Source organism: Poromitra crassiceps, assembly GCF_964638095.1.
Source record: "Poromitra crassiceps genome assembly, chromosome: 8".
Lineage (NCBI taxonomy): Eukaryota > Metazoa > Chordata > Actinopteri > Beryciformes > Melamphaidae > Poromitra > Poromitra crassiceps.
Window position 1 is genome coordinate 23,000,407 of NC_139629.1, and position 24,642 is coordinate 23,025,048.

Below are 24,642 nucleotides of genomic sequence, written 5' to 3' on the forward strand. Positions count from 1 at the left end.
AGCAACAAAATATTGAATATTGATCATAACAAATAATAATCCTTCCGCCAATCAATGTAGTCCTTCAGCCATGACATTTAGCAGAATGGTTACCAAGCAGCATGCAGACACAGCAACACACAGACGCTGTTTGGTGATGTGGTCACAGGTGTATTTTACAACGCCTTTGAATGCAGCTCAGCCAATCATAATCAAGGACCAGATCTATCCCTTATTCCGGTTTATAAATTACTTTGTCTAATGTTAGCTACTAGTAATTGCTACTAGTGAGAAAGTCATGTATTTACAAGACACTGATGGTTAGCTGAGCAGATACTGTGGTTCGCTCGCTAACAAGCTGGCATGAAATACAAAATCCGTTACATTTATTTGTCTGTGGTAGTTTTACAATCAAAAACGGCACAGCTTTTAGCATGCATTTTGATTCATGTTGACAGCCAAGTCTTTTAGATTTTGTTTACTTTAGAAATACAATTGTTACTTAAAGGCCCCATATTGTGTAAAACAGGACTCTGTGATGATAAAGGAGTTGGATGATGTAAACATGGTGAAAGCATCAAAACGCACGTTTGCCAACCATCCATATTAGAAAAGCCAGCCTCTGAACGAGTCGTTTGGACTTGGTAACTTTGTGGCGTCACAAAAGTTTGATCATTTTGTAAGAAATAATGTCATAGACTAGCAAAGTGGTGCTGTTTTTAGTTTAGTTTTAGTTTTTTCCCTTCTTGAGCGGTTGTCATTTTTTGTTACCGGAGAGTTTTCTCTACCTGTAGCAGCTGGGCGGCGGTGGAGTTAGCCAATCAGAACAGTGGGTTGTAATGTTGTTGTGGATTGTCTCGTCTCCCACCTCCCATGTTGAATAACCCTCTCTCTGTGCAGGTTTACCCAGAACTTGTCAGTATTCAGGAGGGAAGTCAATGACAGCATGAAGAACTCGACATACGGGGTCAACAGCAACGATATGATGAGCTGACATTCCACACAGCAGAGTCTTATCCAAACGCACCCAGAGCCCCCCCCCTCCTCCTCTCTCCCCCCCCAGCCCCACCAGCATCTCCCCCTCCCCCCGCATTAGCCTCCCCCCTCGGGCCAGGATGCCCGGGGGTCATTTCACGACCCCGAGACGACTATCTGCTGCATGTGCAGTAGCTTACGGGGTATCGATACAATACAAACCAATACACCACCTTGCATCACGTCTATGTTGCACCTGCCCATTCCCTATTTTTGGTCCCTCCCCCCCCTCCAATCCACCCTACTTTTTGATATAAGCATATATAAATATATACAGATCTATTTTAAAGCCAGTCTGAAGCGGCCTCAATGGGCCGCGCATCTGGCTGTCCTAAGAGTGGAGGGGTCGGAGGTCGTACTCTGGAAGAGGGAGTAAATCGCCGCAAGAGGAAGGAGAGTGCTCCGGATGGGAAGGGGGGGGTGGGGGGTGGGGGAGGGGCGGACTGGGGGACGAACGCCGGTAAACGTAGTAATCTGCTTCTGCCTGCCTTGTATAGAAAAACCACACAAAAAACAAGTGTACATTTTTTTTCGTAACATTTTGAACAATGTTTATAATGATTGAATTTAAAAAACAAAAACAGAAAAAAAACACAAGCTGAGTTTCAAAAAAATGTGTGAGTGAGCTTTTTACAGTGTAGTGAGTTAGTGCAACTGTCTGTCTGTTGTGTGTGGGCGGGGGGGGGGGGAGCGAGCTCTCCTGGAGAGCTGGGGTGGGAGGAAGAGACCGAGAGAGAGAGAGAGAGGGAAGGGGGGGGGGAGTGGCCAGGAGCATACGGAGCACTTTGGCTACGGAGGACAGGCAAGATGAACGGAAAAGAGGTACATTACACTAAGTGAGGTGGAGTCAGAGCGTCCATGTTGTACATTTTTCTCAGTCTCTGGTCGGAGTGATGTAAATAGCCACTTCCCTGACAGCGGCGGCGGGCTCCCTGACTCGCCTGCCACAGCTCTGCCCTTCTCCTCCAAGCAGCCTGCTACACAGCAGATCCAGGTCTTCTGTGCAGCCTGCTCCACAGCAGATCCAGGTCTTCTGTGCATTCACTTTCTTGGTCCCCTTTTACAGTTTGCAAAACGATTGACGTGTAAGCAACATGGTAATAGCTACATTTTACCCTCTGGTAGGCTGGGTGCAGTTTCCACCATTTTGTTTACACTCTGGATCCCTCGGACCAGGTTTGGGGACCGCCCCGTCCTTAGGACCAGGTCCCGCAGTGGAGTCAGTCCGCTTTTGGGTGTGCGTGTGCGAGTACGTGTCCTCGTCTGTGTGCGGATGGCTTTGTGGTGAAAATGGCTCTCTGTTGCCTGGTGTGTATGTGGCGTCCCATGGTGCTGCGACTGCTAGAAGCTCTGATGGAGCCAGCCGTGGGCCAAGGACCGTACAAAAAGAAGGACAAGACATCACTCATGTCACAGGGTTTGAAATTCTGCATTGGGGCCAGTTCCCTTGAGGTGAATGGGGCGGGCAAGTTAAGTCCCACTATAAACGGTCATAGGTGGTGTTTCATCTTTGATTGAAAAATGTTTCCACCAGATTAAAGAAAAGACGTGATGTTGACTGATGCTCATCTAGCTCTATTTTGGACGACAGGAAAAAACATCAGTCAACATCACTTAATGTTTTCTTGAATCTGTTTGGAAGCATTTTTCACTCCAAGATGAAACAACACAGATATGATGGTTTATAGTGGGACTTGCTCTGCCCAGCCCATTCACTGCAACAGAACTGGCCCCAATACAAAATGGGAACACTGTGACGTCTTCTATTTAGGGCCCTTGGTTCTGGCGCATCAGCATTGAAAGGCGAGTTGTCGTCATAAGACCTCCCTGAAGGAATCCAGTTTTATTTTAAAAGTATCTGAAGAATATTGCATCAACTTTGGTAGAAGTCAGAACAGTGTAAAAAGAAATACAGGAATGGAGTATATTAGCAACTTGTGTTCTTCTCTACGATGTTGCTGCTAACTGTTTGTGACAACTAGCTCATCTCTAACCATGTCAGCACTCACGGATGTTCATTTGAGTTTCTACGTTTTTGGTTTGTGTCCCTGATGTGAATGTGTTGGGTCCATAGAGTGAATAGCTGTTTGAGTTGTTTGGATGTCTGCTACATATAGTGTAAGCAATGTGACTGCAAATAAACCTCGTTGGTTTGTACGTTGCTGCCTTTGTGTCTTGTTTTTGGTTGAATTTTGCGTACCCATTTTTGAAACTAAGGAGGCTAATTTTCTCAAAACACGAACACAAAATAATAAAAACTCCACAAATCTTTCCAAACAAAACTGCAAAATGCTTCTCTCGCAAAAGAAAATGACTCCTAACTGTCATGGGAATCCAATCTATAACAACCAACCACTGTTGTGCTCAATGGAAAACACTACTTTGAATATCGGTAGGTTTAGATACCTTTTGCATGTTCAAAGTTCCAAGGCCGGTTCAAGTTCAAGGCCGAAACATGTGATTGGTTATGGTACAAGAATATTTCTATTTGTATGCCTCCGCCGGCGATAGCCAGGCCGGAGGCATTATGGATTTGGGTTGTCCAATGTTTATTAACGCGATATCTGAGGAACACCTTGACGGAATTTAATCAAATTTGCCTCAAACGTCAATTTGGAATCAAGGATGAACTGATTAGATTTTGGTCATCAAAGTTCAAGGTCACTGACCTCACGAACGTCATTCCCAAGTTCGTTAACGTGATATCTCAAGAACGGCTTGATGGAATTTCTTCCAATTTGCCTCAAACATCGACTTGGATGCAAGGATGAACTGCTTACATTTTGGTGGTCAAAGGTCAAGGTCACTGACCTCACGAATGTCATTTTCAAGGTCTGTAACGCCATATCTCAGTAACACCTTGACCAAAAAAATTTCACATTTGGCTCAAACGTCAAAGTCTGGACAGACATGCATGTCGACTGCTGACTTGTTGGCGGAGGCATATATCCGCGGTGTGGTCGTTCTAGTTCAATATGAAATGGCACATTGCTGTAACATTGGCCAGCACAGGCCTACTGACTGAGATGTAGTACTATAAAGCAGTGGTTAACGTGTCCGGTTCCAAGCAAATTGATTAATTGTTGAACTTCAGCATTATTTCCCTTAGAAGAAGTGAACACAATTAGAGAATGTAGAAGAATGACAATTCTGATCATGGTTTCTGTTATCTCTCTACCTACAATACAGATAGTCATAAACATACAGATTTGACTAGTCAAAAGAATCGATAAGTATCAATACAGTACCAAATCGATACCAGCAGTGCTTTCTCTTAATGAAAACCAAACATACTTCTGATTTTTCCTCCTCATTGGTACATGGTGTTTATGGGGTACGGTGGCGCAGTCGCCTCACAGCTAGAAGGTCCTGAGTTTGATTCTCGCCTGGGACGCTGTGGGCGCTGGAGTTGTGACCCCCCCATATCTTCAGTGCCTACTGCCCAGGTGGGCGATCTCGTCGAAAGGGCCTTTCTGTGTGGAGTTCTCCCCGTACATAACCCCCCACTAAAAACATGCAGAAGATCGTCATCCGACCAGTGACGACAACATCTGAAGTTGGTCCAATGATGGTCCCCGGGCGCTGGAAAGAAAAAGCGACCACTGCTCCTGGCCTGCCCCCTGGAGGAAAGGACAAGCCTGGATGGGTCAAATGCATAGGACATATTTCACCGGCCACCGTCAGCATGAGTGTGTTGTGGCCGCATGTGTTGTTGTGTTCGTGTGACAATAAAGATGGGCTTCCGTCTGAAATCGTGGTAGTGCATGTACCTGTGATGATGTAGATCAGGGGTGGGCAACTGGCGGCCCCTGACCTCACTCAGTGTGGCCCCTCGGTCATTTTTTTTTACAAGGCGGATGTTTTTGGTTAGGTTACCATTAGACCACCAAAAACCAGTGTTTTTATTTTACTGTACAAACCGGAACATGGCGCTAATGACGTTGGCATTGTCCATCCACATACTGTTTTAACATTAGCATTTGAGCTAACGCTGTTGTAACAAATTATATCCAGGATGCACATTGCATTATGCAACATTACTAATCTGATTAATATGACATAATTTGGGTGATGTATTGCATCAAATTGCTGTAGCGGGCTGTTTTAAAGCTAGAGCAAAGTTTCTGGTGTCATCTGAATGGAAGACTGACTAAATTTGAATATGAAAAATATAAATCTTGGTATAATAAACTTTGATTACCAGTCCTTTTCATCAAATTAGTAGCTATAATTGGGAGTGATGGTGTTACTGGTGGAAGTGCACCGTCACAATCTGGCCCTCTGGTAGCGAGGATTTTTGTGTGGCCTCTATCATCAAAGTTGCCCATCCCTGATGTAGATGTTCAGGTCTGGACTCTTGTTTCTACCTGGCTGTGATGATGTAGATGTAGATGTGGCCAATTGGTACGTTTAGCATGTGGGGTGGCAGTGCTTCCAAATTATTCCAAATTAATACAAGTGATTTAGTTTTGTCTAATGTAGTAACTGTGTAGCCTTTCCCAAAGTGTGATTAAGAGTGAAAAGCAGAAAATGCGCTTGTAATGTTTTGTGATTGTGTCTTAAAGACTCAACACCTGTATGAACAGTGGCAGAATGTATGACTTTATTTGTTTCCTCTGTCGTCAGCTTCCATCAGGCAAATGCAATTCCAAAGGTTATTACAAAACAAACCATCACTCGTATGATTGGCACAATAAGAATGTACAGTAAATACAAAATGTTAAATTGGGTAAACAAACTGCTGCTGAGCAGGAAGGAGCGTGTTTTAATCTCACCATTACACACATTGCACCTGTCTCCCAAGTCAAGGTAAGGTGACACAAATACATTAAGGGAAATTTCCATATAGCTCACATTACTTATTAAGTTAAAATGACAAGGGACCCCCTCAGAAGATGGGAAATGAGACCATTTGAAGAGAAGTGTTTTTACTTGTAGCCTGGGTGAACCCAGCCTTCACCGCGACGTCACAAACTGTAGCGTAAGTTTGAGTACATGGAGACTGGGTTTACCCAAGCTAGGATACTTGTGTGAAAGTCTTTAGCTCTTGGGGTGTTGGTGAAGGGGGCGGGTCCAGACGGAGGCTAGCTCTTGGGGTGATGGTACAGGGGGCGGGTCCAGACGGAAGCTAGCTCTTGGGGTGATGGTACAGGGGGCGGGTCCAGACGGAGGCTAGCTCTTGGGGTGTTGGTACAGGGGGCGGGTCCAGACGGAGGCTAGCTCTTGGCACATTTGGCCATGTACACCGGGCTGTTGAACCCCTCTCTGTTGCGGGTGATCTCAACAGCGAAGAACTGGATCCTGGTGGCTGAAAGGGAGACAGTCAAATTGCCTTTAGTCTGATGGTAATTTTCAAATGACCATGCTTCTCCCTCTATGATGAGAACATACCGAATATGGTGTTCTCCTCCGTGTAGTCTTTCTCACAGTCCAGGCGGAGCAGGGTCCCGTAGTTGAAATCGTCTATGACGCCTTCAAACTGGTTACAGAACGGACGCCATTGCTGCACAGGAACAGATCGAGTTAGTTAACAGACTCATGGCAGTCTTCAGGGAAAGGTCTCCCCGTTATTTGCTGCACAAAGTTGACTATAAATGTTCTGGGTCAAAGTTAATCCACCAAGGGGAAGAAATACTTCACAGTGGCTACGTTTCCGTGGACTGCAATATTCCGATATTGACCCGATTAAGAGAATACTCTTAACACATTCACTGCCAACAGTTTTTTTTTTACTGTAGGTAGCTTCTGCCAAGGTTTTTTTTTGAGGATTCTGGCTCATCTTTCAAGAGCCGAGGATTATTTTCTGCTAGGATTTTGTGAACACAAAATATCTCAAAAGAACTAATAGAATGTGTGCTTTCTCTTTCTAAAAGAGTTAGTTTGTAGAGTTAGTAGTTATGTAGACATTAGCAGTTGAATACAGCATGGTTTCAGCGTCTGAAAATGAAAGGTGAGAAAAATGCCTTTTTGTGAAATTCGATAGAACAGTCACTTTAACCATTTATTTTTGGCATCAAAGACATCAGACATCTAAACAATTTGTTCTGAACAGTATTTTCCTCCATAACAGCACCCGCACCCCCCTCTCCTTCAAACTCCTCCCTCCGTGGGCGTTCTCCTCCTCCCTCCTTGGCTCTGCAGCGGGTGTGTCACAAGCGAGTTTCTGCTGCCTGGCGGCCCCTCGTCGGGCGAGCCTGGATGGGGCTCGCTCGTTTCTTGGGGTTTCGGTTGAGAGCTTTGATGAAGCTTTTGCGATTCTGGGCTTTATGCTGTGTTGCACCCAGTCTATTTTTGGAACCCCCCACCGTTGTGCGCCACCGTTGTGCACCAGCGCGAAAGCGTTTTCGCCAAACCATTCTACAGTATGAGAATGGTTTCCTCACGCTTTTCCCTGCAGTTTTGGCTCGCTTTCTCTAGTCTGGAGAGCACTGTCGCCACTTAGTGGGTCGGTGGAATGGGTTGTACACGTTCGGTGGCTCCCATATTTTTATAGGAGACATAAAAGGGTTTGATCCACGTCCCACTGTCAATTTTTTATTTTTATTTTTTTTGACGAGTTGACTCGTCATTGGCAGTCAACCGTTGGTTTCTGCTTGACGAGTTGACTCGTCAACGGCAGTGAACGTGTTAATAAGACACTGCCATGTAACGTGTTTTCTCATTACCTTAACCCGAATAAGGTCCTAGCAATAGTCAAATTAAGACACGTGCAGTATTCTGATCTTTGTCGCATTATTGAAGTGCATTGTACACATGACATGTAAACACCTTAATCACACTGACGTCCTATCAGAGGTTACGCAGCATTTTACGACACGTACGGCAATCCAGCCTGACGACACATTGCATGTTCTAGCTTACAGCAAGTGTTGCACAACGTGTTTGCAGAAGAAAAGACAACGGCCTCCGGTAAAAAGAAGTCCCAACATGTTGTCCCTGACACGGCTGCAACATGTTGTCCCTGACACGGCTGCAACATGTTGTCCCTGACACGGCTGCAACATGTTGTCCCTGACACGGCTGCAACATGTTGTCCCTGACACGGCTGCAACATGTTGTCCCTGACACGGCTGCAACATGTTGTCCCTGACACGGCTGCAACATGTTGTCCCTGACACGGCTGCAACATGTTGTCCCTGACACGGCTGCAACATGTTGACACGGCTGCAACATGTTGTCCCTGACACGGCTGCAACATGTTGTCCCTGACACGGCTGCAACATGTTGTCCCTGACACGGCTGCAACATGTTGACACGGCTGCAACATGTTGTCCCTGACACGGCTGCAACATGTTGACATGGCTGCAACATGTTGTCCCTGACACGGCTGCAACATGTTGTCCCTGACACGGCTGCAACATGTTGTCCCTGACACGGCTGCAACATGTTGTCCCTGACACGGCTGCAACATGTTGACATGGCTGCAACATGTTGTCCCTGACACGGCTGCAACATGTTGTCCCTGACACGGCTGCAACATGTTGTCCCTGACACGGCTGCAACATGTTGACACGGCCGCAACATGTTCTCCCTGACACGGCTGCAACATGTTGACACGGCCGCAACATGTTGTCCCTGACACGGCTGCAACATGTTGACACGGCCGCAACATGTTCTCCCTGACACGGCTGCAACATGTTGTCCCTGACATGGCTGCAACATGTTGTCCCTGACACGGCTGCAACATGTTGTCCCTGACATGGCTGCAACATGTTGTCCCTGACACGGCTGCAACATGTTGACACGGCTGCAACATGTTGTCCCTGACACGGCTGCAACATGTTGTCCCTGACACGGCTGCAACATGTTGTCCCTGACACGGCTGCAACATGTTGTCCCTGACACGGCTGCAACATGTTGTCCCTGACACGGCTGCAACATGTTGTCCCTGACACGGCTGCAACATGTTGTCCCTGACACGGCTGCAACATGTTGACATGGCTGCAACATGTTGTCCCTGACACGGCTGCAACATGTTGTCCCTGACACGGCTGCAACATGTTGTCCCTGACACGGCTGCAACATGTTGACACGGCCGCAACATGTTCTCCCTGACACGGCTGCAACATGTTGTCCCTGACATGGCTGCAACATGTTGTCCCTGACACGGCTGCAACATGTTGACACGGCTGCAACATGTTGTCCCTGACACGGCTGCAACATGATGTCCCTGACACGGCTGCAACATGTTGTCCCTGACACGGCTGCAACATGTTGACACGGCAGCAACATGTTGTCCCTGACACGGCTGCAACATGTTGACACGGCTGCAACATGTTGACACGGCTGCAACATGTTGTCCCCGACACGGCAGCAACATGTTGTCCCTGACACGGCTGCAACGTGTTGACACGGCTGCAACATGTTGTCCCTGACACGGCTGCAACATGACAAAGGCTTTCAGGTTAAATTTAGGAGGGGAAACTTCAGTCATTCATCAGACTGCTCTGTAGCATGGAAACAGGAATATGAATAGAATATTCTATAAGCAACTCATGTAAACACATTAATCAAATTATTGTCTTATTTATTTTCGAATACAGTCAATAGTCTGATTATTGCAGTCCATGTTAGAGACAGTTTTGTCATTAGCTACTTAAACTGCCTGTCTTTAAAGTCATCAGTGCGGTTTCACTGCAGTGCACTCTGTCTCAACACAAACATGCGAGTGACACCATGATCTAGAGTCCCCCTCCCAAACACACCTCCTTGGCCTCGTCGGACTTGAGCAGATCTGGATTGAGGACCTTGATGTCGAGGTCCTTGAAGTTTTCCCTGAAGGCGGTGTAGATTTTGTCGTCCACCTTGGTCAGCTTCAGGAACTTAGGGTCGACTGATGAGATAAGCTGAAGGCAGAATCAAAGAATAATTTAAATGTCCCTCTATATACATCATGTGATCAAAAATGTTTAGAATATTAATTGGTTGGACTTAATTGGGAAGTCAAATCAACTACCTTAGCCCTCAAATTAATCAAATTTAACTAGTTCATTTAAGCTTTTACTAAAATACATTGACTTGAAAACATGAGGAAGAGGATGTGTTTTTGTAGAAAACAAACCATCTGGACTCAATAATATAATAAAGAATGTGGAGAGCCTACACAAGGAGTCTGACATGATGTTTTGGACATTAATATGAATGGGGGGGTGTAACATGTTTTTGTGTGTGTGTGTGTGTGTGTGTGGACAGTAGTTGAGTGAGGGTCTTACATTGAAGTAGACTTCTGCGTGGTTGTAGGCCTTCATCGCCCACATGACTTCCAGCTGAGGCTGCAGGGAGGTACAGGACAAAAGTCAATACACTCACTGAAGTGAAGTGCTGGATGCTGCTGCCTATGACAAGCCATCTTAAGATGCAATAGCTAGACTGGATATGTATGGCAGATATCTGTGATTCCATTCTTCTTGGTCAAAAAGAACATTTCAGATATCCACAATGGCATTCTTCCTAGGACGACTGATGTCACTTTTGCCAATTATGTGTATGGGCTTTCTCATTACAGATATCATTCATGTGTATGGGCTTTCTCATTACAGATATCATTCATGTGTATGGGCTTTCTCAGATATCTATGATTCAGTTGCAGATATCCGCAATTCACATTGCAAATATCTGCAATTTAATTCTTACTTACTTACTTAATCCTCTTCGTGCTCGATAGCACATAAGGTCTTTACCAATTTAATTCTGACTAGCCATAATTCCAGTTCAAGATATCTTGAATTCCCCTCAATTCAAGATTATAATCTAATCTACATTGTCCTTTTTTTAAGGTTTAACTAGTCAGAATGACGTTACAGATATCTTGAACTGGAATTTACAACTAGTCATAATTCAGTTGCAGATATCCACAATGTGAAGCGTGAATATCAGCAAAGGGATTGTAGATATCTGTAATGAGAAACCCCATTAGCCTTTTTCACTTCCCACCCAATTTGTGTCTAAAAGGCAGGAAGTAACACATGTGCAAGCAGAACATTAACGAGGGCTGGATCACCAAATGGATTGGCACTTGGAAACCCTCATTCATGTTATCTTACACCTGTGTTACTTCCTGCCTTTTAGACACAAAATGGGTGGATTAGGAGGGAAGGTCCATGGTGGGAAGTGAAAAAGGCGAATACACATGAATGGCAAAAGTGACGTAATTTGTCCAGGAAGGATGTCAGTCATTGTTGTTGATATCTGAAATGTTCTTTGTGACTAGTAAGATTGACACTATAATGAACATTCTGACTAGTCGCAATGTGATTACAACTAATCAAAATTAGTCAAAATCTGTAATGTTAATTCTGGATAGTCAAACTTGGCTATTAGATGTAAAAATGGCTTGCCAATGCCATACATGCCTGCTTCCACTCTGTATTGACATTTGCAGTCAACTGATTCAGAGCTGCATGTTCAGCCATCTGTTGGCTGCCAGTTCCCTCTAGTTGATGCTGTGTTTCCCTCCGACTCTCATGACACATCAGCAACACTTCACCCTCCACAATGACAGGCAACCAGGTCTGTCTGGGACTTCCATACACGACCCTAAACATTATGGGATGTCCTCTGCTTACTTAGAGGACGGATTGTGATCTGTTTGGCCAAACCACCTCTGGAGGTGGTCAGGGACACATTGTGACCACATTGAACACAAGTGTAAATGCAAATACATTCTCAATCCACATACAACAACAGTCACCGCTGTTTTTCTGCTGCTCTACACTATGGAGCTTGCCTGAGCCGATCGCAATTGGATCTCAATGTGGACACTGGACACACATTAATACCAGGTGTAAATGTAATCAGGTTAATGTGGTCAAACTGACTGCAATCTGATCACCCAAAACACATTTTAATGCCAGGTGTAAATGGGGTCATAGAGGGCCGATCTATGTATGTGGAAGATCCAGCTTGCAACATACTGTAAAAGCATAGATATATTGGCATTAAAACTTACATCATTTCCATATGCCTCAGCTGGGAGAGACAGAGCCTGGGCAGCTGCCGAAGCTCCCCCCACACCCTGTGAACCCAAAACACAGCCAACACACATCAGTACCTTGGACAGCTCACTGTTCATGCATGATGCTAAGTTAACTTAGCTAGGTGTGGATGTGGACAGCTAACTGTTCATGTATGAGGCTAACTTAGCTAGGTGTGGATTTACCCCGCTAGCCGGGCGCTTCTCGCTCATACTGAGCACATTAGCGCCCGGCGAACGTCACGCATTTCCCATTTTACACCTTTTGCACCTCGAGCAACCCGGAAGTCGTTGTTCCGGGTTGCTTCAGATCAGAGAAGAAGAAGAAGCGGTGCTCCAGATAAATGCTTTTCGGTTTTTGAAAGACAGAGAAGTGGATTTTATGCAACAATTTGGATGCAACAACTAGGTGTCATTAAAAGAAGAGGATGTTTTGCATCGGATAGCGTCTTCACTTCATGTGAAGACTCAGGTAGGAGCCGGCTTTTAGACCTAGACGTGAAAATGGCACAATGTAAAATGGGAAATGCGTGACGTTCGCCGGGCGCTAATGTGCTCAGTATGAGCGAGAAGCGCCCGGCTAGCGGGGTAAGGTGTGGATGTGGACAGCTAACTGTTCATGTATGATGCTAACTTAGCTAGGTGTGGATGTGGACAGCTAACTGTTCATGTATGATGCTAACTTAGCTAGGTGTGGATGTGGACAGCTAACTGTTCATGCATGATGCTAACTTAGCTAGGTGTGGATATGGACAGCTAACTGTTCATGCATGATGCTAACTTAGCTAGGTGTGGATGTGGACAGCTAACTGTTCATGTATGATGCTAACTTAGCTAGGTGTGGATGTGGACAGCTAACTGTTCATGTATGATGCTAACTTAGCTAGGTGTGGATGTGGACAGCTAACTGTTCATGTATGATGCTAACTTAGCTAGGTGTGGATGTGGACAGCTAACTGTTCATGTATGATGCTAACTTAGCTAGGTGTGGATATGGACAGCTAACTGTTAATGTATGATGCTAACTTAGCTAGGTGTGGATGTGGACAGCTAACTGTTCATGCATGATGCTAACTTAGCTAGGTGTGGATGTGGACAGCTAACTGTTCATGTATGATGCTAACTTAGCTAGGTGTGGATGTGGACAGCTAACTGTTCATGTATGATGCTAACTTAGCTAGGTGTGGATATGGACAGCTAACTGTTAATGTATGATGCTAACTTAGCTAGGTGTGGATATGGACAGCTAACTGTTCATGCATGATGCGAACTTAGCTAGGTGTGGAATGGATATGGGCATGGTCTGTGAAGCAAGCTGTCAGCTGATAGCAGGCATGTCAAAATACATAGAGCTAATGGATACCATACAATAGCCTACCTACACAGGTTAATAATAACCAGTGAGTGATGGGGACACGCTCTTGAATGACAATTCAAATTAGATTATCAATAACTCAACTTTGTTATTTTGCCATGATGTGAGACACAACGTACTGTTATACACAGGGCTGTTGCTACACGTGCTTTCCTAGTTAGCATAATGTCAGCAGAGTTAAGTTAGCTAGCGTTAGCGTTATATCAAGCTAACACACTAGACTATAGGTGAACATTGTACACTCGTGTATTCATTTCTGTGATTTGTTGCGGGCCATTTACTGCTAAAATGAACACAGTCATGAAATGAAAATGAAAATGAAGTCAGTACATGTAGATAAAGTGGAGTATAATTCAGTGCTTACCAGAGAGGCCAGTCCATTATTCGACGCCATTGCTTTCAACCAAAGATGATATATACAAACTGTAGATAGTTAAGGTTCAACAGTGGGCGTTACGCCCACGCATGCGCTCTCTTCCATCTATAATAGAATATAACTCTATTTTTTGTTGTATCCTACGCAATTTGGTCCAGAGTACTATTACGTGCTTTTCCAAATGATGATATCTGCAAGAGAAGAGTACATTTATATTTTCCAAAACAATTGAGAACAGACTATTCCCTTGGTCGGTCGTATCCGGAAACGGAGTTCATGAGTTCACATTCTTGCCTTTCTTAACACGGCAGTTTCCATAGTTGGAATTAAAAACAAAAAAAAGTTAACAAACGTAACATTTTATACTTTTATAATGTAGGCACATAGTATTAGATAAAAAAAAAAAATACGCGTATATGTGAGTTATACACCCATCAACGAGAAGAGATCAAATGGCGTGTTATGGACTCAAAGGCGAAGAATACAGCTGGAGAGTTTTAGAAAACAAGTTTATGCTCCCACCGTGTGGCCATATCGATGTATTACATGTTCCGACATTCCTCCTTTTCTCCCTCCCTTGGCATGATATTTCGATTTCTTAAAATCATGTTTTGCATTGTAACAATATAAAAGACCGAGCTGTGTGGTGCTTCTGCCGTTGAACTGCTTTCATAACGCCCGGACTCTGAGTAGCCCAGAGTGCTTTGATGCTGCACCCGTCTTTGTGGTGCTGAGCTCAAAACAGTTATTTTTGTCACTGCCCCTCCTCATCTGTGTTTTGACATTTGAGACATAGAGAAGTTTGTATAAGATTCGGACACTCTATAACAATATTATGCTAAAAGACATTATTCGAATGTAATGACATTAGGCTATAGTTACTCGACAAAGCTTATAGCCTACATTTGGTAAATTTCACACAGCAGGATTATTTAAATCCTTCCCAAACATTCATATTTTTCTGGTTGAATTCAATTTGTACATGGATACATTAACCCTTATGACGAACAAAAAAGTGAGCACACATAGGCTATATTTTTAAAAAATAGTTTTTTGTAGCCTCTGCTGATTGAGGTAGGCTAAATTGACTCGTTGATTATGTTATTTTTTTCTATTTTACTTTATTCTATTTGATTGGGCTACTTTTCATATATTGATATCTGTGTTTTTTCCTTTTTGCACATCAGCATCTGTCCCTTCTATTGCAGAGTAGACCAGCTGAATGCATGTTCAATATTGCTCAACAGAGCGGCAAAAAATAAAGGAGGGGTTCTTTGGCTGCAGGATACTGTCTGGGACATGTTTTGAGGCATTATGCAATGTCATAACAGTGTTCTGGTTGTTCCCCTTCCCCAGACTACAATGGACTGTTCCACTGGAGCAACAGCAAAACAATCCTCCCTCGCCATCTCCTCCTCCTCCTCGGGCACAGGGGACACAGCAGCACAGCACAGCACAGCACAGCACAGCACAGCCATCACACTGGCTGCTAACCAGATGCTGCTCACGCCACACCAGCAGTGTTGCCAGATCTTGCGAGAGAAACAAGCAACCCGCAAGATCTGGCAACACTGAACGCCAGCCGCCCCTTCACCTCCTCCTCCCTCCCTGCATCCTCCATGTAGGCTATAATACCCTACACTGAGCAGCGTCATCGACCGTCTCCTGGATGCTGTTTAAACCGAACCCTTTGATTTATTCTGCGCTGTTTGGAGGTAGGAACATTTCTTTTCCACGCGTTATGTAATGTAGAGCAGATTATATGCTGCCTGCTGTCTCTGACCCAGGCTGTTTTGGAAATGTTTTCCGCAGACGCACTTCTCTTCACCCTTTCATCCGCGCAATTAACACCCAGATAGGCCACACGATCCCGCATCTATACGCCTGAACGCTGCTGCTGCTGCAGGCCACGGTGCTGTTAGAAATACCATCATCATGATAATAATAATGTCTACCGCCAGTTTTCTACACACCTGAAATGTAACTGTATTTCATATGCCCATATGCTTTCCATAACACTGTACATAGAGACCCGTGCTTAAATATCTCTGTGTTTAGGCGGCTGTGTTGTTAACGTTATAGTTTTGTTTTTAATATTGATAGATGGTAGACAGAATTAACGCGCTTCTTCAGCCAGTAACTTAAAGGCCCATTCCATAATAATAAAACAGACTATATTCCATCCTTAGAATATAGCGCCACGTGTGGTGCCAAGAATGATAATTTCACAACGTGTAGCCTACATACAGTGTCTATTATAATTTCACAACGTATATAGGTATATTATACAGTGTAGCCAGTAGCCTACATAATGTGTCTATTCCTGTTAATCTCATCGACCAGAGACATCAATTGGTTATTTTCTTTGCCAAATGGAATCAGTTTAGCTATAGCCTATGCCTATAGCAGGTGGCTTATACAATCCCCCCTCTCTCCAACTGTTTAACCAATTAACGTTGAGTTGTCAATGGCTAGTCACTCAGGCCAGGATCTCAAACTAAAACCAAGCAAAACTAAAGTGATTCATTTATATGAAGAAGTCCTTAGACAAGAAATTAGACTAACATCATGTGTTTATGCAAACATTAGTCCAACAAATGGTGGTACATCTACATGTGCAAAATGTGTGTGTGTGTGTGTGTGTGTGTGTGTGTGTGTGTGTGTGTGTGTGTGTGTGTGTGTGTGTGTGTGTGTGTGTGTGTGTGTGTGTGTGTGTGTGTGTGAGGGAGAGAGAGAGAGTGTGAGAGATGAAAAGTAGCCGACAGTACGAGGATGTGGAAATATACTTCATAATCATGCCAATATTAAATCAATTTGAGGCTTTGAAGGCACAAACATGCATTGCAGGAGAGAGAGAGAGAGAGAGAGAGAGAGAGAGAGAGAGCACTAATGGGCCCACACAGGTCACAGCTTCATTGATGGCTGCCTGGCAGCTCTTAGTGATAAGACTCTCTCCTCCCCCACCGACTGCTCAGGCCCGGATGGCTGGATCATTGTCAGCCCTGTGATCCATACTCTGATACAGCGTCCCAGGACAGGGAGAGGTCTCTACACCCTTGCTATACTGTGCTGTACTGGGAGGTTAGATTGCAGTCTTGCTGTATAGATTTGTTGCTTTCCAGGTTTGACAGATATAATGATATTGTTTCCCAGGATGTAGACTCGCCGGAGACTTGCAAGATCCAATTCCTGTGCATATAGGCGATGTGCTGATCTCAGGGTTTGTGCTGTCTGATAGTGTGTAGAGATGCATGATTTATGTCAGCGCCAATAAATGCAGATAATGGAACATTTATATTGTAACGAAGTGGGTATTCGTCCAAGGAACTGGAGACTTGAAGTTGGTACAGGCTTTTTATTCTTGTCTTCACAATACACGCTCCTAGCAGCTAGCTTCGCTGCTAGCTCTAAACCACCCGGTCAGCTCGCCCACCCTGGCCTGACTGGCCTCCGCCCCGGCCGCTGGTCACATACATCCCCTTCCCCCTAGGAACACACCCACACACATCAGTTCCTAGCTGCGATCCAGACACTTAGGTTGCACATCACATACAGGTAATACCTGGATTACCCAAACACGTTACATACTCCTCACCCAACATTAGCTCGACGCCCACGTCGACACCCACAACCCACACATATCCCCCTGTACCAAAACACACCAACACAACATTTTTCCCATCACCACATCAAATTATAATTCCCCAACAACCAGTCTTTTCTTTTCAGCACCCCCGTCATAATGTCCAGTTTTTCATTAGGTACTCCGTAATGTCTAGTTTTCCATTAGGTACCCCCATAATGTCTAGTTTCCCATTAGGCACTCCATAATGTCTAGTTTTCATTATTTCCTTCTTTTTCACACATTTCAATTCAAACACAAGCCCCCCACATTTTCCTTAGCTTTTCTTTTAAACCCCATTTCCATCCCCCCTTTTCCCAGCTTCACCAATTCCCCTGAAGCACTCTTTTCGGTCCCCCCTTTTTGCTTGTTCCAGTAGCAAATGCACGAACGAGCACCGGATCGACATCCTCGTCCTCCGGTCTCCACTCGCGCCCGTCGACTCTCCAGCTGACCCTGGCGTCGTCCTCCCGGCCTCGCACTCGCTCGTCCTCCCGTCCCGCTCCCCCAGGGGGCGGCGTGTTGAGGACAGCAGGGCGGACACCATCGGCGTCGATCTCCACCTCGACTTTCTGCAGTGCAGCCGTGGGGGTTGTGTAGCGGCATGGTTGGGCCGGCTCCTCCAGCGTTGACCCCTCTCGCTCCCCCGGGGACACGAGCGCCGCTCCCCCGACTGTAACAGCATTGCAGGTGATGTCGCTCACTTCCCTCTGGCTGTTCAAAACGATCCCCGCTCCAGAGCAGCTAGCCTGGGCCGGCTCAACAGTCACTCTCCTGCCCAGAACAATCGGCTCTGTACTGCCCCGTTGCTCCGCTGCTTGTTGCTCGGGCTGCTCCCCCGGCTGTGTGTCTCTTCCAGCGTTCACACTCTTAGTGCAGTCTCTAGCTAAATGTTCAGGCGACTGGCAAGCCCAACAAAGCCTCACCTGTCTCTCCTCTCCCGCTGTCCTCCAATCCCCGACAGCCTCTTGACATTCTCTGGCTAAATGTCCGATCTCGCTACATGTCCAGCAGGCTCCCTGCTGTCCATGTCGTTGTCCCGCATACCCGGTCCGTCTCCCGGAACCGCATCGGCACCACCTCGCCACGTGGCCCGGCTCTCTGCAGGTCCAACACAGTCTCTTTCGTGGCTCTTCCGGCCGCTCTCCCCGCTGCATTACCTCCGCGCTCATCAAGTCCACCCGCTGCATGACTTCTCGCAGCGCCCGCATCACCTCCACTGCCCAGGCAGGAGTTTCTTCTACCAGCCGTCCGACCTCTCTCAACACACGGGCCTCCATGCCCGCCAGCATCGAGCTGATCCCCGCCGTCAGCTCTCCTTTCCTCCCGTTCACCGATGGCCATTCTCCGGAGATACTTGATTCTCCGCGCACCATCGCACGTGGTTGCAGCTAGCAGTTAGCAGTTAGCACCCCTGGTCGCTAACTTACTAGCGCTAGTTTCTAGAGCCAAAAAGCCGCACCACCCGTCTCTTTTGCCGTTCCTTCTCACCCTCTCCCCTCTCGGCCGAATCAGAGGCGTTACCGCTTTACTGTCTGGCACCAATGTAACGAATTGGGTATTCGTCCAAGGAACTGGAGACTTGAAGTTGGTACAGGCTTTTTATTCTTGTCTTCACAATACACGCTCCTAGCAGCTAGCTTCGCTGCTAGCTCTAAACCACCCGGTCAGCTCGCCCACCCTGGCCTGACTGGCCTCCGCCCCGGCCGCTGGTCACATACATCCCCTTCCCCCTAGGAACACACCCACACACATCAGTTCCTAGCTGCGATCCAGACACTTAGGTTGCACATCACATACAGGTAATACCTGGATTACCCAAACACGTTACAATATTTATCAGCTATTATCGGTATCAGCATTATTATAGCTGATAAATATCAGCTATAATAATATCTATACAAAAATAATTGTTTACAAGGAAAATTCATTTTGATACCTTTAAAGGTCCATTCCGTAAGTTTTGGGAAGAAATAAATGTTCACAAAGTGTTTTTTCTTTATTACCAATGAGTGAATGCTCCGTTACGTAACTTAAAAAATGAGCACAGCCGCGTCTCTCTGCGTTCCAATGCTATGAATGCAGCCTTCTGCTCCTGTCAAGTCACAATTTCCCAGCAAATCTAGCAGATGTGACGTTCTGCGCGTTCACGAGCCTGCCTCTCAGCGCTTCAGCCAGTAAACACCAACGAAGAAGAAGGCTAACAACACAGGCTAACATTGCGTTCGCTAGCTAATGCAGTCAATGAATGTCATCAAACAACCAACAACACAGAGTCCAGTAAAAAGTCCACACAGAAAAAGAAAAAAGGTGTATCTAGTGAAGCCCGTCTGGCCAAACAGCAGCAATGTGACCGGCGTCGAGGAGAAACTAGAGTCGGAGCTGTGTTTTCGGTTCATGGAGGGACCTTACGTGAGCTTGTTGTAATTTTAGCTGCTGTGATATTGTGGTTATTGCGGATTTACCACCCAGAAGCTCCGCTAATAACGTTACCGTCTTGTGTGGATAATGCAACAGTCGCAAATATGCAAGTTACTACCGTTTGCTTATGGTCATGGAACATTGTTTGACTGACTGCAGTAACAGCTCTGTTCCGTTTGGTCAGCTAACAGTTAGCTGCTGAGGCTGTCTATCATAACGTTAGCTTGCTAACGGACGGCACGGTGGCTCAGTGGTTAGCACTGTTGTCTCACAGCAAGAAGGTCCCGTGTTCGAACCCCGGTCCGTCCCAGGTCCTTTCTGTGTGGAGTTTGCATGTTCTCCCCGTGTTCGTGTGGGTTTGCTCCCACCATCAAAAGACATGTATTTTAGGGTTAACACTCCTGTCAGTGCCCCTGACCAAGGCAATGGCAAAAGAGTTGGAGCTGGCCCCCGGGCGCTGCACTGTGGCTGCCCACTGCTCCTAGTTCTAGGAAGGATGGGTCAAATGCAGAGGATGAATTTCCCAATGGGGATAAATAAAGGATAACTTAACTTAACTTAACTTGCTTGCTAACTAAGATAGATAATCGATTACCACCCAGAAGCTCCACTAATAATGTTACCGTCCTGTGTGGATAATGTAACAGTCATAAATATGCCTAACGTTACTACCGTAATGCTTATGGGACATTGTTTGACTGTTCCGTTTGGTCGTGTCCAGCTCACATAGGCCCCAGGCATTAAGCTTCTGGCATACTCTTCATGCAGGCAGTCTGAATGAAATTGAATGTAACGTTCCCAATTCTATGTATTAAATTCTAAAAAACGACCCTCAACATTTGGGAAGGCTAAGCCACACAACTAGTTTGTTATAATCGAACATCATGCTTCAAAGGCGACTTTACGACGATGAGGACGGTGAGGACTCAATCACAGCAGATATCCACTGATAGCCTACCACGGAGATCTCACAGGCACAGGCAGCAAAACCCGACGCGCTGATAGAAAAATCTCGATGGACACGCCGCGCTGCGCTCAGGCCTCGCCCCCCGACACGCCCCGTGCGATGACATCATAATCGCCGCGCGCCCTATGCGCTTGGCTGGGCGCAAAGAGTATGCCACAAGCTTTAGACTGTAATAATAGTCGGAGCAGGCAGTTAGCTCCTGGCTCATGCTAACGTGAGTAGGCTATCGACTTCCCCGCAGCCAACACCAGCCAAAACATGAATCCTTCCCGGCCGTCTCGAGGCTGATCTGGCAGATAAATTGTCCAGGTTGCCGTTTTCAAGTGACTTTTATCAGCTAACGTTACAAAGCAACCAACACCTCTGCTGTTTTAGCCAAGCAGCTGCTGGCGCACGCGCGCCAGTAAGAGTTAGAAGTTACGGAATGGACCTTTAAGCATAAAATTACAATGACCTATGCCTTTTGTCATTGTGTTTTATCGGCAGACTAAGCAGCCATAGGCTTTGGGTTCTATAAACGCCTTTATTGTTGTATTGAGTGATGCACTTTACTACTGATAACCTGTATTTACAGTAATACAGGTCTGATTTGACCGATTATGTCAAGGCAAATTTAAAGCATGTTTGTGAGATGAACATTTGAAGATTAAGAAGTGTTTTTGTTTTGTTATAATGTCAGTTAGATTTGGTTAGGTCAGAATATGGAATATTATATCGTCCATCGTTGCTCACTACATCTTAGCCTTCCTTACCCTTCAAAATACAAAACGGTGGAATTATGGCTTAGCGGTATCGGCTGAAAATAATCCATATTGTGCATGCCTAAGAGTTTGTTTGTGTGTGTGTGTGTGTGTGTGTGTGTGTGTGTGTGTGTGTGTGTGTGTGTGTGTGTGTGTGTGTGTGTGTGTGACTGTGTGTGTGTTTTTGTGAGGGATGCTCCAACAACAATAGGTGGTGGTTAGGAGTGAGAGAGGAGGTAAGGTCTCTCTCCACGGTGTTAAGCTGCTCTCTGGAGGGAGGGGTGTCTCCACAGCAGTGACTGTTGAGGCTGACTGGGCGTGGGCCGGCTGGCCCAGCTGATAAACACACACAGACAGAGAGAGAGAGAGAGAGGGGGGGGGGGGGGGGGGTGCTGCAGATGACAGGCAGAGGAGGCACACTGTTTTTGGAGGGGGAGAGAAAGACATGGAGGGAGAGAGAGAAAGAGCTGTGGAGGGTGGAGAGAGAGAGAGCTGTGGAGGGTGGAGAGAGAGAGAGAGAGAGCTGTGGAGGGTGGAGAGAGAGAGAGAGAGCTGTGGAGGGTGGAGAGAGAGAGAGAGAGCTGTGGAGGGTGGAGAGAGAGAGAGTGCTGTGGAGGGTGGAGAGAGAGAGATCTGTGGAGGGTGGAGGAGAGAGAAAGAGCTGTGGAGGGTGGAGAGAGAGAGAGCTGTGGAGGGTGGAGAGAGAGAGTGCTGTGGAGGGTGGAGAGAGAGAGAAAGAGCTGTGGAGGGTGGAGGAGAGAGAAAGAGCTGTGGAGGGTGGAGAGAGAGAGAGTGCTGTGGAGGGTGGAGAGAGAGAGATCTGTGGAGGGTGGAGGAGAGAGAAAGAGCTGTGGAGGGTGGAGAGAGAGAGAGAGCTGTGGGGGGTGGAGGAGAGAGAGCTGTGGAGGGTGGAGAGAGAGAGAGCTGTGGAGGGTGGAGAGAGAGAGTGTTGTGGAGGGTGGAGAGAGAGAGAGCTGTGGAGGGTGGAGGAGAGAGAGCTGTGGAGGGTGGAGAGAGAGTGTTGTGGAGGGTGGAGAGAGAGAGAGCTGTGGAGGGTGGAGGAGAGAGAGCTGTGGAGGGTGGAGAGAGAGAGTGCTGTGGAGGGTGGAGAGAGAGAGAGAGTGCTGTGGAGGGTGGAGAGAGAGAGCTGTGGAGGGTGGAGGAGAGAGAGCTGTGGAGGGTGGAGAGAGAGAGAGCTGTGGAGGGTGGAGAGAGAGAGCTGTGGAGGGTGGAGAGAGAGAGAGCTGTGGAGGGTGGAGAGAGAGAGCTGTGGAGGGTGGAGAGAGAGAGAGAGTGCTGTGGAGGGTGGAGAGAGAGAGAAAGAGCTGTGGAGGGTGGAGGAGAGAGAAAGAGCTGTGGAGGGTGGAGAGAGAGAGCTGTGGAGGGTGGAGGAGAGAGAGCTGTGGAGGGTGGAGAGAGAGAGAGCTGTGGAGGGTGGAGGAGAGAGAAAGAGCTGTGGAGGGTGGAGAGAGAGAGCTGTGGAGGGTGGAGGAGAGAGAGCTGTGGAGGGTGGAGAGAGAGAGAGCTGTGGAGGGTGGAGGAGAGAGAAAGAGCTGTGGAGGGTGGAGAAGAGAGAAAGAGATGTGGAGGGTGGAGGAGAGAGAAAGAGCTGTGGAGGGTGGAGAGAGAGAGCTGTGGAGGGTGGAGAGAGAGAGAAAGAGCTGTGGAGGGTGGAGAGAGAGAGAGTGCTGCTGTGGAGGGTGGAGAGAGAGAGAGCTGTGGAGGGTGGAGGAGAGAGAAAGAGCTGTGGAGGGTGGAGAGAGAGAGAGCTGTGGAGGGTGGAGGAGAGAGAGCTGTGGAGGGTGGAGAGAGAGAGAGCTGTGGAGGGTGGAGAGAGAGAGCTGTGGAGGGTGGAGGAGAGAGAAAGAGCTGTGGAGGGTGGAGGAGAGAGAAAGAGCTGTGGAGGGTGGAGAGAGAGAGAAAGAGCTGTGGAGGGTGGAGAGAGAGAGAAAGAGCTGTGGAGGGTGGAGAGAGAGCTGTGGAGGGTGGAGGAGAGAGAAAGAGCTGTGGAGGGTGGAGGAGAGAGAAAGAGCTGTGGAGGGTGGAGGAGAGAGAAAGAGCTGTGGAGGGTGGAGAGAGAGAGAAAGAGCTGTGGAGGGTGGAGGAGAGAGAAAGAGCTGTGGAGGGTGGAGAGAGAGAGAGTGCTGTGGAGGGTGGAGGAGAGAGAAAGAGCTGTGGAGGGTGGAGAGAGAGAGAGCTGTGGAGGGTGGAGGAGAGAGAGCTGTGGAGGGTGGAGAGAGAGAGAGCTGTGGAGGGTGGAGAGAGAGAGCTGTGGAGGGTGGAGGAGAGAGAAAGAGCTGTGGAGGGTGGAGGAGAGAGAAAGAGCTGTGGAGGGTGGAGAGAGAGAGAAAGAGCTGTGGAGGGTGGAGAGAGAGAGAAAGAGCTGTGGAGGGTGGAGGAGAGAGAAAGAGCTGTGGAGGGTGGAGGAGAGAGAAAGAGCTGTGGAGGGTGGAGGAGAGAGAAAGAGCTGTGGAGGGTGGAGAGAGAGAGAAAGAGCTGTGGAGGGTGGAGGAGAGAGAAAGAGCTGTGGAGGGTGGAGAGAGAGAGAGTGCTGTGGAGGGTGGAGAGAGAGAGCTGTGGAGGGTGGAGAGAGAGAGCTGTGGAGGGTGGAGGCGAGAGAAAGAGCTGTGGAGGGTGGAGAGAGAGAGAGTGCTGTGGAGGGTGGAGAGAGAGAGCTGTGGAGGGTGGAGAGAGAGAGAGAGCTGTGGAGGGTGGAGGAGAGAGTGCTGTGGAGGGTGGAGAGAGAGAGAAAGAGCTGTGGCGGGTGGAGAGAGAGAGAACTGTGGAGGGTGGAGAGAGAGAGAGAGCTGTGGAGGGTGGAGAGAGAGAAAGAGCTGTGGCGGGTGGAGAGAGAGAGAACTGTGGAGGGTGGAGAGAGAGAGCTGTGGAGGGAGAGAGAGATAGCTGGAGGGAGAGAGAGAACTGTGGAGGGTGGAGAGAGAGAGAGAGTGCTGTGGAGGGTGGAGAGAGAGAGTGCTGTGGAGGGTGGAGAGAGAGAGAGAGAGAGTGTGCTGTGGAGGGTGGAGAGAGAGAGTGCTGTGGAGGGTGGAGAGAGAGAGAGCTGTGGAGGGTGGAGAGAGAGAGAGAGTGCTGTGGAGGGTGGAGAGAGAGAGAGGGCTGTGGAGGGTGGAGAGAGAGAGAGAGTGCTGTGGAGG

The 24,642-nt window shown here is 47.2% G+C and overlaps 3 protein-coding genes across 6 annotated transcripts in view; 2 read left to right on the plus strand and 1 right to left on the minus strand.

Annotated features, from left to right (window-relative positions):
* The window catches only part of xpo7 (exportin 7), a 61,147-nt gene extending 59,752 nt beyond the window's left edge, over positions 1-1,395 (plus strand). For all 3 annotated transcript variants that reach the window (XM_083640905.1, XM_083640906.1, XM_083640907.1), the window contains exon 28: positions 880-1,395. In XM_083640905.1, coding sequence (XP_083497031.1) covers positions 880-973 — 94 coding nt within the window. In that variant the 3' untranslated portion in view covers positions 974-1,395. The remainder of the gene's footprint in view (positions 1-879) is intronic.
* A 4,200-nt stretch (positions 1,396-5,595) lies between these two features.
* On the minus strand, positions 5,596-13,825 carry pbdc1 (polysaccharide biosynthesis domain containing 1; the record flags this gene model as incomplete). Of its 2 annotated transcripts, XM_083641428.1 has the most annotated exons (6): positions 5,596-6,322; positions 6,406-6,517; positions 9,720-9,860; positions 10,227-10,286; positions 11,963-12,028; positions 13,726-13,825. In XM_083641428.1, the coding sequence occupies 6 exons, from the start codon at positions 13,753-13,755 to the stop codon at positions 6,231-6,233; spliced, it is 501 nt and encodes a 166-aa protein (XP_083497554.1). In that variant the 3' UTR covers positions 5,596-6,230. The 2 variants fall into 2 exon arrangements, with proteins under 2 accessions (XP_083497554.1, XP_083497555.1); XM_083641429.1 differs by lacking the exon at positions 13,726-13,825 and having other exon boundaries at positions 11,963-12,058.
* A 1,553-nt stretch (positions 13,826-15,378) lies between these two features.
* The window catches only part of dmtn (dematin actin binding protein), a 41,444-nt gene continuing 32,180 nt past the window's right edge, over positions 15,379-24,642 (plus strand). Inside the window, exon 1 of the mRNA XM_083641114.1 lies at positions 15,379-15,452. The gene's annotated coding sequence lies outside the window, so the exon portion shown is untranslated. The remainder of the gene's footprint in view (positions 15,453-24,642) is intronic.